Source organism: Populus alba, chromosome 16 (assembly GCF_005239225.2).
Source record: "Populus alba chromosome 16, ASM523922v2, whole genome shotgun sequence".
In the NCBI taxonomy this organism is placed as follows: domain Eukaryota; kingdom Viridiplantae; phylum Streptophyta; class Magnoliopsida; order Malpighiales; family Salicaceae; genus Populus; species Populus alba.
This window is the reverse complement of record NC_133299.1, coordinates 3,238,093-3,257,521: the sequence shown is the minus strand read 5'-3', so window position 1 is coordinate 3,257,521 and position 19,429 is coordinate 3,238,093. Positions and strand designations below refer to the sequence as shown.

Genomic DNA, 19,429 nt, shown 5'->3' with positions numbered 1-19,429 from the left:
GTAATTGTACGCACTACGCAGTTCAAAAAGTAGATAAGTTTTTAAGAATATATATATATATATATATACATGTTTCAAGATTTGCAGACAGTAATACTAATACCATGTGGAATGCCTTTAGTGTTGGGCGCGGAATCCGGTGACCGGTGATGTACTGATAATTGCTCAACGGAGGGATAAGCACACTGAGACACAATATTTTACGTGGTTCGGCAAAACCGCCTACATCCACGGGAGAGAGTCATTTTATTATAGATAGAGAAGGGATACAATAAATACATGGAGGAGGAGGCACATCCACTCAACTCAACTCACTATTCACGCAGCTGCAATGGCTGCAGGGCTGCTGCCCATGGCAGCAGCTCTTTCTCTCCTCTTTCTCTTCACTTCATTCTCATGTTCTCTCACACCTTAGCTCTCAAAACATGCCTCTTTTATAGGCAAATGCTAGCACCAACTCCAGCTCCTTTTCATCAATAATGGCTGCTGAATTTTGACAATTGAGAAGGCTGCACATGGGAGTCAATGATGGCTGTCATCTTCTTCAACAAAGGTGGATGGTCAAAGTCAAGGTTAGGCACATTCAATGGCAACACACCTAACAATCACCCCCTTTGACATTTATATGGGCAATTGTCCTCTTGCTTCTTCAGCACAATCTTGCATCCTGCAGCTCTTCCAAGCTTACCATTCTGAGAGCATCTCCGGCCAAGTTTACAGGTACTCGCCAAACCTTTCAATCACCAGAGTCACCAAAGCACACCTTTTCTCACACAAAAGGATCACTACAACCAGATGGTCTGCCACTTCACATCTGAAGAGTGTTAACGCTTGTCTCTGGGACACAACATTCCCCTTCGAGCGTATCAACCATGCTCGGTCCGGAATGATTCATCAAGCCTCACACCAAGGCTTACAACACCCCCTCAAACGGAAATTTCTATTTCCAAGTGCGACAGTCATTATCTGAGTATCTCAATATGATCACAAGCCCACCACTCTTCCAAGAGTCTACTCATCCAGGAGTTGCACCTGCCCTCTGTTCCACTGTAGGAACCACGCCTTACTTCTCCATGAGTCTCTCGCTCTTAGTCGTAAGAGTCCAGGTAGCTCTCCACCTTTAACCATGGGGGCAGCCCATTAAAGGTTGATCCATATATTTTTTCATACTCTGAGTATTACAATGCCATCTTCGAGCTCACCACCTTGACAAGAGTCAACTCGTTCCCGGAACCTGCGCATGCCCTCTGCTCCTTCATAGCAGCCGCGTCTTAATGCTCCACAAGTCATCCACTTATTGTCCAAGGCAAATGTCTTCTAGCTCATTGATCTTTAGCATGGGGGCAATATCCATGAAAGTCAATCATGCATTTGTCTTCATACTCATCATAGCCACTTCATTGGCTATCCATCTGTCCACTTATATCTAGCCATCACATCGGCTCTGGGGTTTTCTGAACTGGGCTCATATCGTGGCCCACACACCTTCTTCTCGGGTGTCTCCGCTCATCGTCATGCGGCGGTCTGAACTGGGCTCATATCGTGGCCCTCACACCTTTCATCCAAGGTGTCTCCGCTCGTCGTGGAGCGGTCTCATCCTCCTTCATCGGGATGACTCCAGTGGCTCCAAGATTCTCTACCGCCATGTGGACTTGGGAGAGATTACTGCCACTAATAACATAGAAAGAGAAAGTTGCGGTATACTCCTCGCAATCCTCCACCTCGATTTCTATGTTTGGAGCTTCTACGCCTTTCTGCTTGACAGCTCCACCTACACCAACTCTCTTTGGTGTCTTCGCCTTTTATAGGCGGTCGCCTTTTATCATAGGCGTTTGCACCCCCTCAATTAGGTGCCTCTGCAACAGCTCTCTTTCCATCCTTGCATGCATTGGAAAGGTCTTCGCCTGTTGTCTTCATCAAGAGCATAAAAGACTTCCTGTTGTACAAACTTTAACAGTCTCTGCTCTGAGCTTCATCTGGGAACACTTCTTCTCCTTGCACCTATTGTCTCATTTCAGTACCTCGTTGGATCCCTCGGGTACTCTTGCACAATCTCCGTGTGCCCTCGTGCAATTTCTGTTCTCCAGATTTCTCCCTATTCCTTGCTTATGTTTGACAGCAGCTCATCCTGTCACAACACCTGTCCAAGTCAAAATAGGGTGCCAATCTTTATTCCCTTGCTGTATTTCTCTTCCATTATCAGGGTCTTCATCAATTCTCCCCTCAAGAAATCACAGTCACCGAATCTAGCTTCTTTGAAGAAATCACCACTCCATTAGATCCTTGATCATGCGGAACTCAACTGTTCCCCTTGTGCCGTCATCTTACTAGTCTTCAACAGTTTCATAACAAACTGTCACATATACGAAAATAGTACCGTATGGATAATCCTTCCACTAAGCAAGTTCCCAGGAAAGATTGGAGGGGTCACAACGGTCCCGCTTAAAACCCAATCTCCTAGACAGAACTTCTTAGGCCATATCTATCCATCGTACTGTCTCTCCGTATATACAACCATTTGCTAGCTTTGTTGCGGCTTTCCTTTACAAGTGATCTGGAATAGACAGGTTTAATACATGATTTCTCAACATCTAGCGAGACTACTAGTGCTTAGATTCGTCAATATTGGTCTTCGTCAATTTTCACTCTACACCTCAAATTGTCCACATCTCGGGTGTCCTGAGTGTCCCAATTTTGCCTTCCTTCAAGGCATTAAATTTCCCCCTCTTAATAGTTCAGCACATGTAATTGGGCAAACATATGCACCTTCTTCTTCATCATCTTCATCGACCACCATGATGACCTTCAGATGCCTCCTGATCGGGCAATCTCTCTTTAATAATTCACCACCGCCATTTTGGTCTCGAATCTCAACGATCGGACCGTACCATTGCATCCGGAATGATCAAATTAGCTGGAAACATGTCTTGAATCGTCCAAATCGCACTTCAGACGGCTACGTTTTGATCAACACAATTCTGGCCTGAACAACGGCTCAGATTCAATCTCAGATCCGAATGCACGTAGGATCAGCTACACTGGATCCTATCCCTCGGCTCGCGGCTCGGCTCAGCTCCAACTCGGCTCGACTCAACTCGGCTCGACGTGGCTCGGCTCGCGGCTGATGACGTGGCAAGTGGGTCCCCATATGCTGACATGGATGTTGACTAGTCAATTGCTTGCTGACTGTGTATGCTGATGTCACCCTTGCATCATGATGACGTCATCCTTTGCATGGTACTGTTCATGATACCGTCACTGTTCATGCTACTGTTCACATGGTCGGGTCAACTGGTATTCGGGTCGGGTCAACTCATCCGGGTGAAGAAGACGCGTGGCACGCGTGGGGCGCGTCTGTGCGCGTGGCCCGCCACCTCACCGGAGAGTGATGGAGAGTGCGGCCATGTCCGACGTCCGATTTTGACGCCGTTTTCACCAGTGGCTTCGGATCGTCCTCCTCTACACAGTGGGATGGTCAAAACATCATTTTGACAACTTTCATTTTTGAGCAAAAATCAAACACCACTTAAACCATATGCTCTGATACCAATTGTTGGGCGCGGAATCCGGTGACCGGTGATGTACTGATAATTGCTCAACGGAGGGATAAGCACACTGAGACACAATATTTTACGTGGTTCGGCAAAACCGCCTACATCCACGGGAGAGAGTCATTTTATTATAGATAGAGAAGGGATACAATAAATACATGGAGGAGGAGGCACATCCACTCAACTCAACTCACTATTCACGCAGCTGCAATGGCTGCAGGGCTGCTGCCCATGGCAGCAGCTCTTTCTCTCCTCTTTCTCTTCACTTCATTCTCATGTTCTCTCACACCTTAGCTCTCAAAACATGCCTCTTTTATAGGCAAATGCTAGCACCAACTCCAGCTCCTTTTCATCAATAATGGCTGCTGAATTTTGACAATTGAGAAGGCTGCACATGGGAGTCAATGATGGCTGTCATCTTCTTCAACAAAGGTGGATGGTCAAAGTCAAGGTTAGGCACATTCAATGGCAACACACCTAACATTTAGGAGAGATAAAGATTGGATTGTTCCATGCTCAAAGTGCAAGTAAATTAAAGAACATACATAGAACAATCTTTAGTGTGAGAAAAAGAATAGAAATCGAGCCCTACCAGGCTGCAACATATGTTTTCATTCGTTTTCTTTTTGTGCTAAATAAGCCTGGACAGAATATTTTTTTTATAAAAAAAAGCCTGGGAAGAAATTCCTTTGTCGAGAGACAAGGATTGGATTTAAAGAGACGTTCCACCCTTTTCCTGTTCACATCTCAATACTTTCTTCATTAACTTATTTATTTACTATCAATATATATTATTTAGGACGATCACTTAAAATTGAAGTAGCTTTTAGATTAGAGCAAGTATTTTATTAACTTGGATGCTGGGCTTACTTTCTTCTCCAAAGCATGCATGGTCATGGTTTTAACAAGAGAACAAAGTTAAAACTATCATAACCAATATAAAGTTAGCATTTTGGACGGACGTTATATTAGTAGTGCTTTCCTGCCATAATGGAATGGATTAGAGCAAGTAGCTTTGACACTATCCCTCGAGAATCTTTTATTAAAATTTGAGTTTATTGATTGATCAAATAAAAAATTATAATATCTTTTAATTTATAGCGCAACCCACTCTCAATCTAGTCTTTTTTCACTTGTCTTAAAAAATATTTGCTTAATCCATTTCACGTACTATTCAAGGCAAATCATCATGCCCTCATTTAGAGAGTGGTTGAAAATGTAATTACGGTTATTGTTTAAATTTTTTTTTATTTTAAAAAATATTAAAATAATATTTTTTATTTTTAAAAAATAATTTTTAATATCAGCACATTAAAATAATCTAAAAATATTTTTAAAAATAATTTAAAGTAAAATTTAATGGAATGGATTCTAAGGCTAAGAAAAGTTTTGCAACTATTTAATTACGAAAGAGAACAAATTTATCAAATATTAAGACCTTTAATATGATTGACAAATATTAGGGCATGTTGAGGATGTTTCATCATGACATTTACGTTAAATTTATTTTGCAATTTTGTTTTTCTAATTTTTGCTTGAAAAATGAGTTACTTTCTTTATTTGAATTTATCAAGGAGAATATTTTTCTATAAATAAATTATTTTTCTTTAATAGTTTTTTTAATGTTGGAAGCAAGATAAAAATATATATAATATTTATAATGGTGTTGATAATAATGATAGTTATGATGGTAACATTAATTATAGCTATAATGATAGTATTTATGATAATGATTTTTATAGCAATAATAATGAACATAGTGACAGTAGTTATACCTTATTTGTTGCTGTTATGTTAATAGTAGTGTTGGAGAATTATAAAATAAATATAATAAAATAATATTTATATTGAAGATACGTGTTTAAAACTTAAAAGATATAAGAAAAAAAATTAATAGGAAAAGACGCTTTTGATAAATGGATTACTTGATCATTGATATTCGAAAAAAAAGAAAGATAAAAGAAAATGTAACTAGAAGCTGTAATATGCCTGAATAAAATAAGAAAAACCAGAGGTAGATATTACAAAGTTAAAACTATTTTATTTGAAATTGAAAATTCAAGAAAGTTTCTCTCTCTAGTTTATTTAATTTTCTCTCAAGGAAATTCAAAACTAACAAATATCCATCGGAGGAAATAGACTCAAACACCAATAGATCAAATTGTACACGGCAAATTGAAGAGTTGAAGCATTTGCAGTAATCATTTACCCGGTGGGTATCTTGTATAATAGGTCTGAGTGGCAGTAAGTGCCAATCCGAAAGATGCAGCAAGAACTGTAATAATGGTCCAGGGATCACTAAAATAAGTTACCTTCCACTCATACACCCATCTTTTCACTGTGCTCTCACACTGCTTATTAATTTTTATTTTGATATCATTATAAGCAGCAGTATCATGTGTCATTGATTTTCCCATATCATTGAAGAGATTTGCGACTTTCTGGTCGGCTCCGAGATAATTGATAATTATGCCATTAGACCGCAGCTCCTTCACATCTTTAGCATCGTCAATCAAAGAATCCATGAAGCATATGTATGAACTGACCCAAAGTTGATCAAGAGCAGCAGATGTTTCATAGGCCACCAAGTTTAAGAGCAGGGACTTGGTTGACTCATCTATGATAATTGGAGGAACTTTCAGTGTTCCCCAGAAAATTGATGACTTGAATTTGACATCGGTGATAGCACCAGTCCATCTCGCCCCAAAAAGGATTCCCACCTTTTTAAGATTCTTGGCAGAATAATACAAGCAATGACCCCTACTTCCTTTCGCTGCCTTTTTATGGTTGCTTTCGGAATAGTGATACATGGATTTGTAATATAAAAGTTCGAGAAGATGGGCAGGCTGACGCTCATCATCTCTTTTCCCTGACTTCTCCTTTCTAGTTGGTGGTGGATGGGCAGGCTGAGGCTCATCATCTCTTGTCCCTGACTTCTCCTCACTAGGTGGTGGTGGTGACCAATCCAAAGACACACTCTTTCCCAAGAGTTTTTCCCCTATGAAGCGAAGGACAAAAGGTGTTGAGCAAATCCATAAACAAAAACAACAACAAGCGATTACAAATAAAGGAAGTATGATTGGGATCATAACCAGCCCTAATGAAGTTAAGGCTACCCAAATCCATTTTGGAATTGGTTTACTGGACGAGCGGATATGAAGAGAGATAAAATTATTGATGATTTTATTTAAATCACTTGCATTCTCATACCTCATTCCCCCCAATGAATGCAAGACTTCAAAAGGAAGTTGGTTCTCCAATAATAACAAGTCTCGTTTCACGTGAAAAATTTGTTGTTCTGACATCTTCAAATCTTCATTTTCAGCATTCAGACAGCGCATGAATTGGAGAATGAAGCAGCCATCAACAAACATCATCTTGGCTAATTGCTCATCGTTGAAATCTCTTCTTGCGTCTTCTAGATAGGAATTTTTTGCAATGCTTAGCACTGCTTCCACTATTTCAGGAGTGAGTTTTTTCCTATCTTTGACGAACTCGCGAGCGTATGTCTCCTTGAGCTTCTCCGTTTCCTTTAGTTTTGTATTCCCATGGTGATAGGGACCAATGGAGACCACCGATGGATCGTAACAATCCCTGTTTTGTTGAATTTCACGAACCGTTGATGGAACCCTTGGGAAAGCTGGCCCTTTCACTTGGTTGTCATCATGAGTGGTCTCTTCCGCGTCTTTCATTATCTCTATCAGCCACTCATAATGTTTAGAGGAAGCATCATTGTTAACAGTTTCGGACATTGCTAACAGTACTTTCTACTTCATTAATTAACGCACATGAACAATAGGATACGATTATATAATAATATTGCAACAAAGACTCTAGAAAAGCTATATATAGCTTGATTTTGAAGTAGCTGCAATTTTGGAACAAGTATTTTGGCTTTACTTGGAGGTGGAGCAAACTTTGTCGTCTAAAGCTTATCAATGGTCGTTTTGAAAGATAAATGCATATATTGTCGACCTCTAACATCCAAAAACATAATTACAAAGCTGCCGTTGGTTTTACCTTTGGCAAACGTCTCTCCTCTTCTCCGCCAACTTCCTTCTATCAACTCTAACTCGCATGAAAAACTCACTTACAGTCATTTGAAGAGTTTAAAGACTCATTTATAGTCTTTTTGCCATATAATAAGTTTCACGAATAAGAAATTATATATTATTCTTTAAGTAATTATCAATACTTTCTTCATTAAAAATGTTTTTTTTTTTTTTTTGCTTTCACAATCTTCATTGAATGTATCTTACGAGTCATGACATAGGTATTTATATATAGTTACTTTCCGAATTCTATAAACTTTTCTCACCATTTAAGCCTCCATAGCATTACTATAGCACGTAACCCACATATGGTGTTGGGAAATAATCAAGGCACCCAATTATACCCATAAATATCTTAAGAGCTTCAGCAGTGATTTTTTTTATTAATTCTTTTTCCAACACACTTTTATGAATAAACGTTTTTTTAAACTTAAAATTTGTATATATATGAGAACCACCTTATGCTATTTTTTTAAATTCACTTATTTATTTAAAAGAATGGAGGAGATAAAATACAAACTCATGACCGTTTCAAATAATTATTTTAATTTTAGAATTTAAATAATTATTTTATATCGTGTATGTCCCTTAATAACTACATTGACTATGTGCAATGTTGCTTTCAGTGGTGGAGCTAGGATTTTTTAAATGAGGGGGAAAACTATTAACAAATGTTTGATATTATATGCTATATATAGAAATTAATTTGAAATATATGTACAAACTCAAGTCAAGCAAAATTAATTTAAGAATACTTTTAAAATAAAAAAACGTATATTATAATTGTTTTTTTCAAGATTTTTATATTTTAAAACTGCTTCATAATGATTTTATTTTTAATCTGATTAAAAATATATTTCTCAATATATACAAAAAAATTTCATTAACTATTTCTAAATTTTCTAAGGACTAGGAAAGTTCTTGGCAACAATTTTATACTGACATATGGTACATAACATCTAAAATCATAGCTTAAAAGGATTGTCACAAATTGATGTTGTTTTTGATGACTTGATGTTTTGTACAAGTGGATTAAACATAAATATTAAATGTTTTTTTTTTTAATTTATTTATTATGTCCCTAATTTTTTTTAATTGTCCTGTACTTCATTTTTAATTATTAGTAAATTCATTATCATCATTTTTCATATGAAATTCATAACAAAATACTTATCAATTCATCAAAATTCATTTCAATTCATATCCATTAGCATATAATATTACCTATACACATATTAATTCAACAAACCTATAAATTATTATAAACCCTAACATTTTCAATAACTAATTTTTAGAGATGTAGACCCAATATTTTTGGAATTTTTATATTTAGCTGACTTATCAGAGAGAGATGAAGTCTATAACAACACAAGTATAAAAAAAATAATTGTTAGGCAAGCCAACTCTTTTCTCAAACCCATCAGCTGCCCCATTATATATATATATATATATATATATATATATATATAGACACACACACATAGAATTTTTGTCCCAAAATCCTCTATTAAAAACGGAAAAGAGAAGGAATTTACTTCCTGAATCTGATTTTTGAAAGGTGGGGCTGGGGAGGGGGGGCAATTGCCCCCTCTTGCCCCTATGTGACTCCGCCACTGGTTGCTTTAGGTTCCGTTTAAGAACTTTTTAGACAAAAATTTCATGGGACCATTTCTTATTTCTTCCTTACTCATTTGGTGTTATGGAAAAATATAAACAAAAATGCCAATGCTTCGTTACTCATTTGCTGTTATGGAAAATCAAAAAAACAGAAAATCAGTTCCAAGTGTGTGTTTGGAGTATTAAAATTGCATGTCCATGTTAAATAGTAATATAAAATAATTAATTAAATTTAAATTTTTTAAGTTGAGATGAGTTTTTTGATATAATATCTATTAGATTTTTTATAATAAAACGGTTTAAATTTAACCATTTAAATTTTTAAATTAAGATAATTTTTTAATTATTTGTACATTGTCTTAGTAACTGGCTTGCATTTTGTTCTTATATTTTCAATCAAGGCGCTTTGTACTTTTCTCCGACAAATTTTAATAAAAATTAAAAAGGTAAAATCTAACTAAATTCTGACCAATCTTATTTAGCACAAAAATATAAGTGGGCTTTCTCTTTATTGCACTCTTTATATAACAAAGCATGCTTTGCCTGTTTTTATCTCTCACATGCAATTCTTGTTCAGCATGGAAAACTACAATCAGGATAAGCTGTACGTTGTCACTTTTTTCCTCACACTTTATCTATACATACTATACAATTGCTAAATTCTTATCCTTTATATTATTAAAATAATAATATAAATTATATATTAAAAACTCATCTAACATCTCAGTTTAAGTTTTTAGATTAAATTTATTTTTTAACATAATATGAGAGTCTTAATAACCAAGTAGTCACAGATTCGAATCTTATCATTCCTATTTATTTGATAAAAATTAAGCGTAATATAATATAAGTATATATAAATTTCAAGTTTAAATTTTTTTACTTAAAATGGTGTATTATAGAATAATATAAATCATGTTTTGAGATTTCACATAATAGTTTAAGCTTTTAAGTTGAATTAATTAATTCTTTAACACACACTTTCTATATATATTAGGTAAAGTTTTAGAAATAATTTTATATTACTAAGTCTTAGAAATGATTCTATATTATTCTATAATATATTTTTTTAAGTGATTTTTTATTTGAATTTGATATTCACACAGAATCATTATTCTTTATATTTACTTTTTTTAATTTAATTATAAAAATTAAAGGTGTATATTGGGATTCAAACTTATGATTATTTTGTATTATCAACTGATGTTATATTAAAAAATCATTTTAATTTAAAAAATTAAAATATTAGGTGAGATTTAAAAAATCATTTTATGTTACTATTTAACATTATTTCATAGTTTAGGTCTGACCAATTTCATACAGAATTCAAGTGTGTGTGTGTATCACACAGAGTCAAATATATATAGTGGAGAACGTGGTTGTTGATCCTTGGTTGTGGAGATGGCCCTCAGGAGAAAATTAAAGAACATATAAGGAACAAACTTTTGTTTCTCCAGTCTTTAGTGTGAGAAAAAGAATAGAAGTCGAGCCCTACCAGGCTGCAACATATGTTTTGATTCGTTTTCTTTTTGTGCTAAATAAGCTTGTACAGAATTTTTTTTTTTTTTTTAAAAAAAAAAAGCCTGGGAAGAAATTCCTTTTGTCGAGAGACTAGGATTGGATTCTTAAAGATACGTTCCACCTTTTAATTTCCTGTTCACATCTCAATACTTTCTTCATTAACTTATTTATTTATTTAGGACGATCACTTAAAATTGAAGTAGCTTTTAGATTAGAGCAATTATTTTATTAACTTGGAAGTTGGGCTTACTTTCTTCTCCAAAGCATGGTCATGTTCTTAACAAGTGAACAGAGTTAAAACTATCATAACCAATATAAAGTTAGCATTTTGGACGGACGGACGTTATATTATTAGTGCTTTCCTGCCATAATGGAATGGATTAGAGCAAGTAGCTTTGACACTATCCCTCGAGAATCTTTTATTAAAATTTGAGTTTATTGATTGATCAAATAAAAAATTATAATATCTTTTAATCTATATTTGCTTAATCCATCTCACAAACCATTCAAGGCAAATCATCATGTCTTTATTTAGAGGGTAATTAAAAATGTAATTACGGTTATTTTTTAAAATATTTTTTATTTTTAAAAAATAATTTTTAATATCAACGCATTAAAATAATCTAAAAATATATATAAAAAATAATTTAAAATAAAATTTAATTTAATATAATTTTTTAAAAAATATTTTTAAAATATAAAAATAAATAAATCTAGATATTTTGAATAATTGAGAAATTCTGGGCGACTGGCTGCATCAAGGAATGTTAAAGGCAATTCTTGTATTTTTGGTGGTCGATAAATGTCAACTTTTCTATTTCAATTCGATTAGATTTTAGTTTTTTTTTCTCTTAAATAAACATAATTCAATCTCAATCTTTTTATTTACAGTAATGATTAATCTGATATGACATGTGGTCAGTAAAGAGTTGGTTTATGTTTTTGAAATGACATGCGGTGAATAATCTGAAATGACGTGTGGTTAGAAAAAAATTTGGAAGGTAATTTTTTTTTTTTTAAAAAAAACTTTTTTTAAGGACCATTAATGTTTGAGCAGAGAGACTAATTTTCTTCTCAGAAAAAATATAAATAAGAGTTCAATTGTGTTAATGAGTTAAACATAGTATTGACAAGAGTATACGAAAGAGGGGAAAGACTTCATAAGGAGTATCTAGTGCTCTGAATTCTATTTATTTGAATTAAAATGCACTGATTGATATAATATATTAAATTTTATGTAATTTTTATTTTTAAATTCATATCATTTTTTATTTTTCGAAATCATTTAAATCATATGACCTTTAATATGATTGACAAATATTAGGGCATATTGAGGATGTTTCATCATGACATTTACGTTAAATTTATTTTGCAATTTTTTTTTTTTGAAAAATGAGTTACTTTTTTTATTTGAGCTTATCAAAGAGAATATTTTTCTATAAATAAATTATTTTTCTTTAATAATTTTTGAATGTTGGAAGCAAGATAAAAAAATATATAATATTTATGATGGTGTTGATAATGTAAGAAGTTACCCACAGTTCATTGAATTGCTTATGTGGAAATCAAACTTACATGCTTTAATTACGTTTTTTGTACTTTCTCTACTTCTTTTAAGTTCATGTTTTGTACTTGAGAAAACAGAACAAATTAATGAACAGACACAACTAAAACTTAATTGAAGATCAAACAGACTTAATATATATTAGCGTTCGGAATATTGGTCTTAAGACAGAAATATGAAATCATCATTCAGTAAATAGTATATATATTTGCAGATGAAATTTGCGTTAGCATGGGGAAAACCATCTCTGTGTGTATCATTTGAGTTTTGCAGACTAGCATGTGAAATGCGTGGGAGGGACAAAGACTGGCAGGAATACTTCATTATATGTCTTTAATCTTTTGATAAAGTGAGCAACAGAGAGCAAGCTAGCTATATGTCTTCCCATAAAAATGTGTCTTTTCTTTTTTGTACCGAGGAAGTTACTCAAATTTTGCTTCTTTTGGAATCAACATACTAAAGTAAATGCTTATTCTGTTATCTAAATAACTGTTTTATTAATAAGTCAATTGATTATTATTAAAAAAAAAGAGAGAAAGCTTATTGGTTTTCGTTTTTGTAATTTGTTATCCCAGTTTTTGACCTACATGGAATCTCTTCCCAATTGTTCAAGAGAATGTTTTGGCATAACCTATAACACAATAACACATTGTAAGAAACTAACTATTTTTTTTTATATATATTATAATTTTTTTTTTACCCACACCCTGCGTGGTTTCTTATATTACATAGAAGGTTTAGGGTTCCATCGATCCACAATTTGAACATGGGGAGTCGAATTGTTTAGCCCCAAAAATTTGACAGCACGATAGTTAATGGACTCTGTTTATGGCGGTAACCGACTCCTTATTTGGATTGTGACGTTAACTAATTAAGTCAGAACATCCCTTTTTATGTCCAGCTAACTAATAGCCACTGACCCTCTTATTGCTAACTATCCCAAGAAAATAAAATAAAATTTTATTCTATAAAATGAATAATTAAACAAGAAACTAATTTTCCTAATTCCTATAAGGAAAGGAAAGTGCTTAACATAATTAGAAGAATTCATCAACATAATGATTGATGCAGAAGAGACTGAATACGGATTTGATAGCTATGGACTCTATTGACAGGATAGATCAACGCTAGTAAGAAACCGTAGCTCAGGTCCCATTTGGATATATTTTGCGCACAAGTCGTAGCAAAAGAGCTATGCAATTCTGCTACATAGGACTTCACATGGCACTTGTTATAATGCCAGAAATAAATGAGTTAAAGTGGAACTTTTTCTTGCTTGCAGTGGATGTTTAAGTAAATCTAATATATTTAATAATTTGGAGACTGATTTTTAATAACTAACAATAATTACATGTAAGTACTTAACCAAACAAAAATGCAAACAGGTCAAACAACAATATGGAGCATCGAAGACAGAAATGTATGAACTCTAAATAATTCATAGCACACAGAAACGTTTTGCTTAAAACCTTATATACTCGTGATAGGATAATATGTGAAATGCTGCAATATACAAAACAGACACCATGTATCCGTCCACATCTATCCGTCCACTGCTTATTCTGAGCTCCTAATTAAAGCTAACATGTGAAATGCTGCAAGGGAGAGATAAATATTACCGGCAAGCATGTTCCACGTGTACTTCATCCATGGATAAAATGTGGCATATAGATCAGCGATATGTGCTCTTTCCTTTTTCTACTGGGCAACTATGATTGTCATATGTTTCAGTTTTATTTGAGTACCATGAACTAGTTTTAGTATAAAATAGGCCCATCTCTGTCCAGGTTTTCATCCGTCTGTTAACAATTTTTTTTGTTAAATCATGTATTTTCACTACAAGTGTTGTGTTTCTAGAAATTAAAAAAAGAAATCTGTTTTTTATATATTAAAAAAAGTTCGAGATACTCAAATAAAAAATAAAAAGTTAAAGAGCTAAGTTGAATTTGACTCAAAGTTCATGATAATGTAATTTAGCCAAAGTTTACTCTTAAATAGTTCAAATCTTACCAATGACTTGAAGCAACAGTAATTATAGCCAGTGCAATTATTGGGAGACAATCACAAAAATATTTAGGGGTATTGGGTGACATTTGTATCTGGCAATCTGCAGACACCATGTATGGGTTGCGTTGGTAATACTGCTACATCGGCCATAATGGAAAAAAGAAACGAATACTTGAAAATTACACCATAAACAGGACCCTTATAGCGAAGGATCCATTGTTTCAACTTGTTTCTGCAATACGATTCAACTCGTTGAACAGTTCTGCAACTTGTTGAACAGTTCCAACCTGAATATCATTATAGAGATTAATTAGGCACTGAATAATTGGCTATCTCGTTGAACAGTTCTGCAACTTGTTGATCGCTTTCGAGAGGATGGAGGAGTATATATGCCTTGTGACCGCATCTCCCTCACATCTTCAGGGTGATCAATGAGTGAATCTATGAAGCAAATGTAAGAAGTTTCCCACAGTTCATTGAATTGCTTGTCATCAAAATCTTCTGTTGAACCTTCAGCATAGTTTTGTGTTGCTTCATTGGACACCTCTGCCACTTTTTCATACAAATCTTAACCAATTCTTCACTCTGTTGAACAAACTGGCGAGCCATCATGAGCTGGCTATTGTTCATTTCTTTCATCATTGCCTTTCCATGGCAAAAATGACCAATGGAGACCATCAAGGGATCGTAGCAATCCATGTTTGCCTCGATCACACTAATCATCCGCGGAACCTTTGGAATCTCCGGTCCTGGAATTGGCTGTTTCTAGTCTCTTTCCCCTCATCCTTCCTAATGGATTTGAAGATCTCCTCATTGCTACGTGGGAAAATTGAACCATCAATCTCATCAGTTAGAATTTCTAGTTATTTGTCCATTACAAGTACAGACTAGTACGCTAATTGTATGATTTGGTCTGTATTCCTGTTGCATATCGACAAATCAATACGGATCTAATTATACAAGTACTATTCAAGTGGCTTGTAGCAAGAAACAAGGATCTTAGCTTACTTGAACAGTGAGCTTTGGTGCTTTAATTTAACTATTTTAATTTCCCTTGTGGATAAAATATGTGATCTTTAGACCTTCAGACAAGGCAATACTAAAATTGTGTTCTAAAATATTTAAAGTTTAAGGTTATGTCTTGATATCAACGTTCTTGCATGACTGAACATTGGATTGAGAAATTGTCATAGTTCAACACCGTGTTAGACAGGGATGAACATGTGAAATGCATGGGGAAGTTAACGAAAGGTAAGTTCTATACCCAAAGTGCAAGCAAAGTTTAAATAGCATAGAATAATCTTTAATGTTCTGATCTACAGCCTTAGAAAGAAAATGGTGTGCCAGCCAGAATTTTCTTTCCTTTCTTTGTTTTCCTTCTAAATTAATGAATAAGCTTGGGATGGAAAATTCTTTTGTTGATATTTAGAAATTTCTTTTTATCCTTTTTCAGAATCAACAAAGGCAAGACAATTAAATTGGGAAATTTTAGGGCAGACATCACAGCTACCCTCAAATTATCAATTTTATATCCACTATTTTTCGTATAAATTTTACCCTTATTTTGAGTTCTCAATTATAACTCCTGTTATAATTACTTAACAAAAACCGTTAAATTTTCTACAAAATGATGTCGTTTTACATATATAAAAAATTATTTGGATAGAAATATGGATTAAATGTCTTAAAATGAATGGAGGTCCTTAATTGAAAATCTGTGAAAGTTTGAAGGTAAAACTGATATCAAAATTGTTTGATGGTAAAACTGTGTTTGTCTATATAGTTGGAGGGTATTTTTGAAATTTGCGCAAAATTTTAAATGTTTGACGATTGCTGGTAGTACTTGGTGGGTTTACACAATAATCCGAGATGAATTCTACCCGTATCAGGAATGATAGACATTAAGGAGGAATACTGATTAAGATAAAATTGAAAAGAACCTAAAAGCTCAATTTTTGAATCGAAACTAAATTAAGGGTAAATTAGAAGAGAGATTGTGAATTCTCCAAATTCTTTGACATTGTTTTGTGAATTCAGATTTGTATTTATTTAGAAAACAAAATAGAAACTACATGGCAGACGTTGAAAAAAAAAACACAAGCAGAAATAGCAGCAGCTACAGATAGCCAGGTAGAAAACTATGAAGATTTCTTCCAGGCCTCTCTCAAATCTTTTATTCCTACACTCACTTTACCGAAACAATTATAGTGCTGAAATATAAAAGGTATAGAAGTAGTACATATCAAGCACGCTGCAGCTAAGGGTATAGGGTACTGTTATTGCCTGGCAATCTGCAGACACCATATAGGGGTTCCGCTGGAAACACTTTCACGTACTTCAGGGCACTTACTATGAGCCCAAAAATAAAAGAATACTTAAAAATCACAGTATAAATCGGACCCTTGTAATGAAGGATCCATCGCTTGAAGGTGTTCCTACAATGTGATTCGATGTCCTTTTTAACTTTGTTGAAAGCAAGAGGATTGGGCACTAAATAATTGGCTACCTCATTGAAGAGTCTTGCGACTTCTTCTTCACTTCCGAGGGTAACGATGAGTACACCCTGTGAGCGCAGCTCTCTCACATCTTCAGGCTGATCAATTAGTGAATCCATGAAGCATATGTAAGAAGTGACCCAAAGTTTGTCATTGTCACCGAGGCATGCTTCGTAGGCCACCAAGTTTAAGAGTAAGGACTTGGTTGAGTCGTCTATTGTTAGTGCAGGGATTTGGAGCCTCCCAGCTAGCAATGTTGGATTGAAATGGACATCAGTGAACTGACTAGTTTTGCTAGGTTTGAAATGGATTCCCAGCCTTCTAAGGTCCATCGCAGGATGATAACGATACAAGCTTGTCCGTGAACTATCAAGTGGGGCATTATTGTCAACAAAATGCATATGAAAGAGTTCAAGGAGATGGCAGGCACCATAGTACTCTCCCATTGCTGGGTCTTTTGCAGAATTGCTTAATACTCTTCGCGGAATAGTTTTGCGGAAGAGCTTCGATATCTTTTTCCTGCATGACTCTCGTTGACGGGGCATTGCTCGAATGTGCTTAATGAAATCTTTGATCAATTTTATCCCTCCTTCATCTGATCCGAATCTCAACTTCATCAATGACCTGAGGACTACAAAAGGGAGTTGGTTCTCTAGTAAGAACATGTCTCGTGCAACTAAAGCTGCAAAGTGACTGGACATCTTCAGATTTTGATGGTCACGAAGTAGACAGTGCATGAATTGGATAACAAAACAACCATCAAGAAACATCATCTTGGTGAATTTGGTCATGTCATTGAGTATAACTGATAATGCATCCTCAACATAGCATCTTCTCGCCTCTTCAGCCACATCCACCACGGTTTTGTACACCTCTTCAACGAGTTTTCCACTCTGTTGCACAAATCCGCGCACCATACTTTGTTTAGACTTCTCCATCTCTTTGAGCCCATCATGCTTCCCATGGTAGTAAGGACCTATGGAGACCACCATGGGTTCGTAACATTTCTTGTTCGAGTCAATCCCACTAAATATCTGTGGAACCCTTGGAATAATTCGAGGCCCTTGCTGCTGGCTCATGGTCTCTGTCCGCTCAACGCTCATTATGGATCCCAACCAATTATTATTTTCTCGGACTAAAATGTGTGTTTCTCCCATTAGAAGTACAGATATTTACCGAACAAAGGATATTGTGAACAAAAGAATTTATCTGCACTTCCAATGTATATCACTAGGTCACTACGGATCTATTAAATACCAAGTTAGGAGCTAGAATCTTACCTTACTTGGAAGTTGAGCTTTGATGCTTTAACTGTTGTGCTGTTGTCTAAAACGTGTTCCTCGACTGCAGACAGCTTCAGCAATAAAATTTGCAGTGTAACATCAAACTTAACGCTTAAGTTTCTTGACATCAAATTAAAGTGGTAGGTTGCATGATAGCACTGTGAATAAACCAGAAGAAAATTGTCGTTAGATAGTGTGATTACTTTGTTAAAATACTACATATACTGCATGCAAAATCGAAATATATCTGCTTAGTTTCTTACATTGTTATCTCAATTATGTGTTGCACAGATCGTAGAGAATGAGAATGAATTGCTATATTATTGAATAAAGAACAGTGACTTTAAATAGGCATTACAATGACTCAAATAATTGAAAACAGAATTAACTAAAGACTAGGCACTAACCCAACTTAACCCAACAGACTAGCCACTAAGTACTGAGAGCTGGACACGTATACCATTTATTCATCCACTAACTAACAAACTCCTATTGACCTGGACAACTATGCAGTGAATAAGAAAATATTCCCAACAATCCCTCCCTTAAACTGAACAATTTCAGACATTCAGTTTAAAGAATAATAAGATAGCTTTTAATACAATCATCCCAAAGAACACACTCCAAGCAACTCCCTTAGCTTGTGAAACAATGGTGTTTTAAGCGGCTTAGTGAATATGTCAGCCACTTGGTCTTCACTCCTGCAGAAAATAAGATTAATTACTTCATCTTTTGCGAGATCCCTTAAGAAATGGTATTTGACATCAATGTGCTTGCTTCTCCCATGTAGCACAAGATTTCTTGATAGTTTTATTGTTGAGCTGTTGTCACAATAAATTGAAGTTGCTCCTTGTTGTTTGAACTGAATTTCTTCAAGAATCCTCCTTAGCCAAATTGCTTGACATGCACATGAAGCTGCAGCTACAAATTCAGCTTCGGTTGTTGATAAGGTAACTATTGGTTGTTTCTTGGATGACCATGAGACGGCTCCTGTACCCAGCATAAAAGCATACCCCGAAGTGCTTTTCCGATCATCTTGATCCCCGGCATAGTCACTATCAGTAAAACCCATTAAATCTGAATGTTCTCCTTTTTTGTAGAGTAATCCAAAATCAGCAGTACCTTGTAGGTAACGAAAGATTCTTTTTGCAGCAAGAAGATGAATCTCTTTAGGGTTTTCCATGTATCTACTAATGAGACTGACAGCATACATTATGTCAGGCCTCGTCGCTGTCAAATACATTAGGCTCCCTACAATTTGTTTGTAGTTTGTACTGTCAACCCTCTTCCCTTCTGGATCCTTGAAAAGTTTCACACCAACTTCAGTAGGTGTGCCAAC

The 19,429-nt window shown here is 34.9% G+C and overlaps 2 protein-coding genes across 2 annotated transcripts; both read right to left on the bottom strand.

The window, feature by feature from the left end:
• Positions 1 to 5,752: 5,752 nt before the first annotated feature.
• Positions 5,753 to 7,303, bottom strand: LOC118031923 (UPF0481 protein At3g47200-like). The gene is made up of 2 exons (XM_035036435.1): positions 6,748 to 7,303; positions 5,753 to 6,549 (listed from the first exon to the last, which is right to left on the bottom strand). The coding sequence occupies exons 1-2, from the start codon at positions 7,301 to 7,303 to the stop codon at positions 5,753 to 5,755; spliced, it is 1,353 nt and encodes a 450-aa protein (XP_034892326.1).
• A 7,230-nt stretch (positions 7,304 to 14,533) lies between these two features.
• LOC118031922 (UPF0481 protein At3g47200) lies at positions 14,534 to 17,910 on the bottom strand. Its single transcript, XM_035036434.1, has 3 exons — positions 16,596 to 17,910; positions 14,728 to 14,858; positions 14,534 to 14,599 (listed from the first exon to the last, which is right to left on the bottom strand). Exons 1-3 carry the CDS (start codon positions 17,908 to 17,910, stop codon positions 14,534 to 14,536), a joined length of 1,512 nt encoding a protein of 503 aa, XP_034892325.1.
• Positions 17,911 to 19,429: the final 1,519 nt, after the last annotated feature.

Bases quoted from the DNA above. Each gene is read 5' to 3' on its own strand.
- LOC118031923 (XM_035036435.1), bottom strand. From the start codon at position 7,303: ATGTCCGAAACTGTTAACAATGATGCTTCCTCTAAACATTATGAGTGG. The intron at 6,550-6,747 runs GTGATTTAAATA...TTCGCTTCATAG, and splicing joins AATGAGGTATGAGAATGCAA to GGGAAAAACTCTTGGGAAAG.
- LOC118031922 (XM_035036434.1), bottom strand. From the start codon at position 17,910: ATGAGCGTTGAGCGGACAGAGACCATGAGCCAGCAGCAAGGGCCTCGA. The intron at 14,859-16,595 runs GCAATAACAGTA...AAAAAGTGGCAG, and splicing joins TGGTGTCTGCAGATTGCCAG to AGGTGTCCAATGAAGCAACA. The intron at 14,600-14,727 runs GTGAGGGAGATG...AATGATATTCAG, and splicing joins TCATTGATCACCCTGAAGAT to GTTGGAACTGTTCAACAAGT.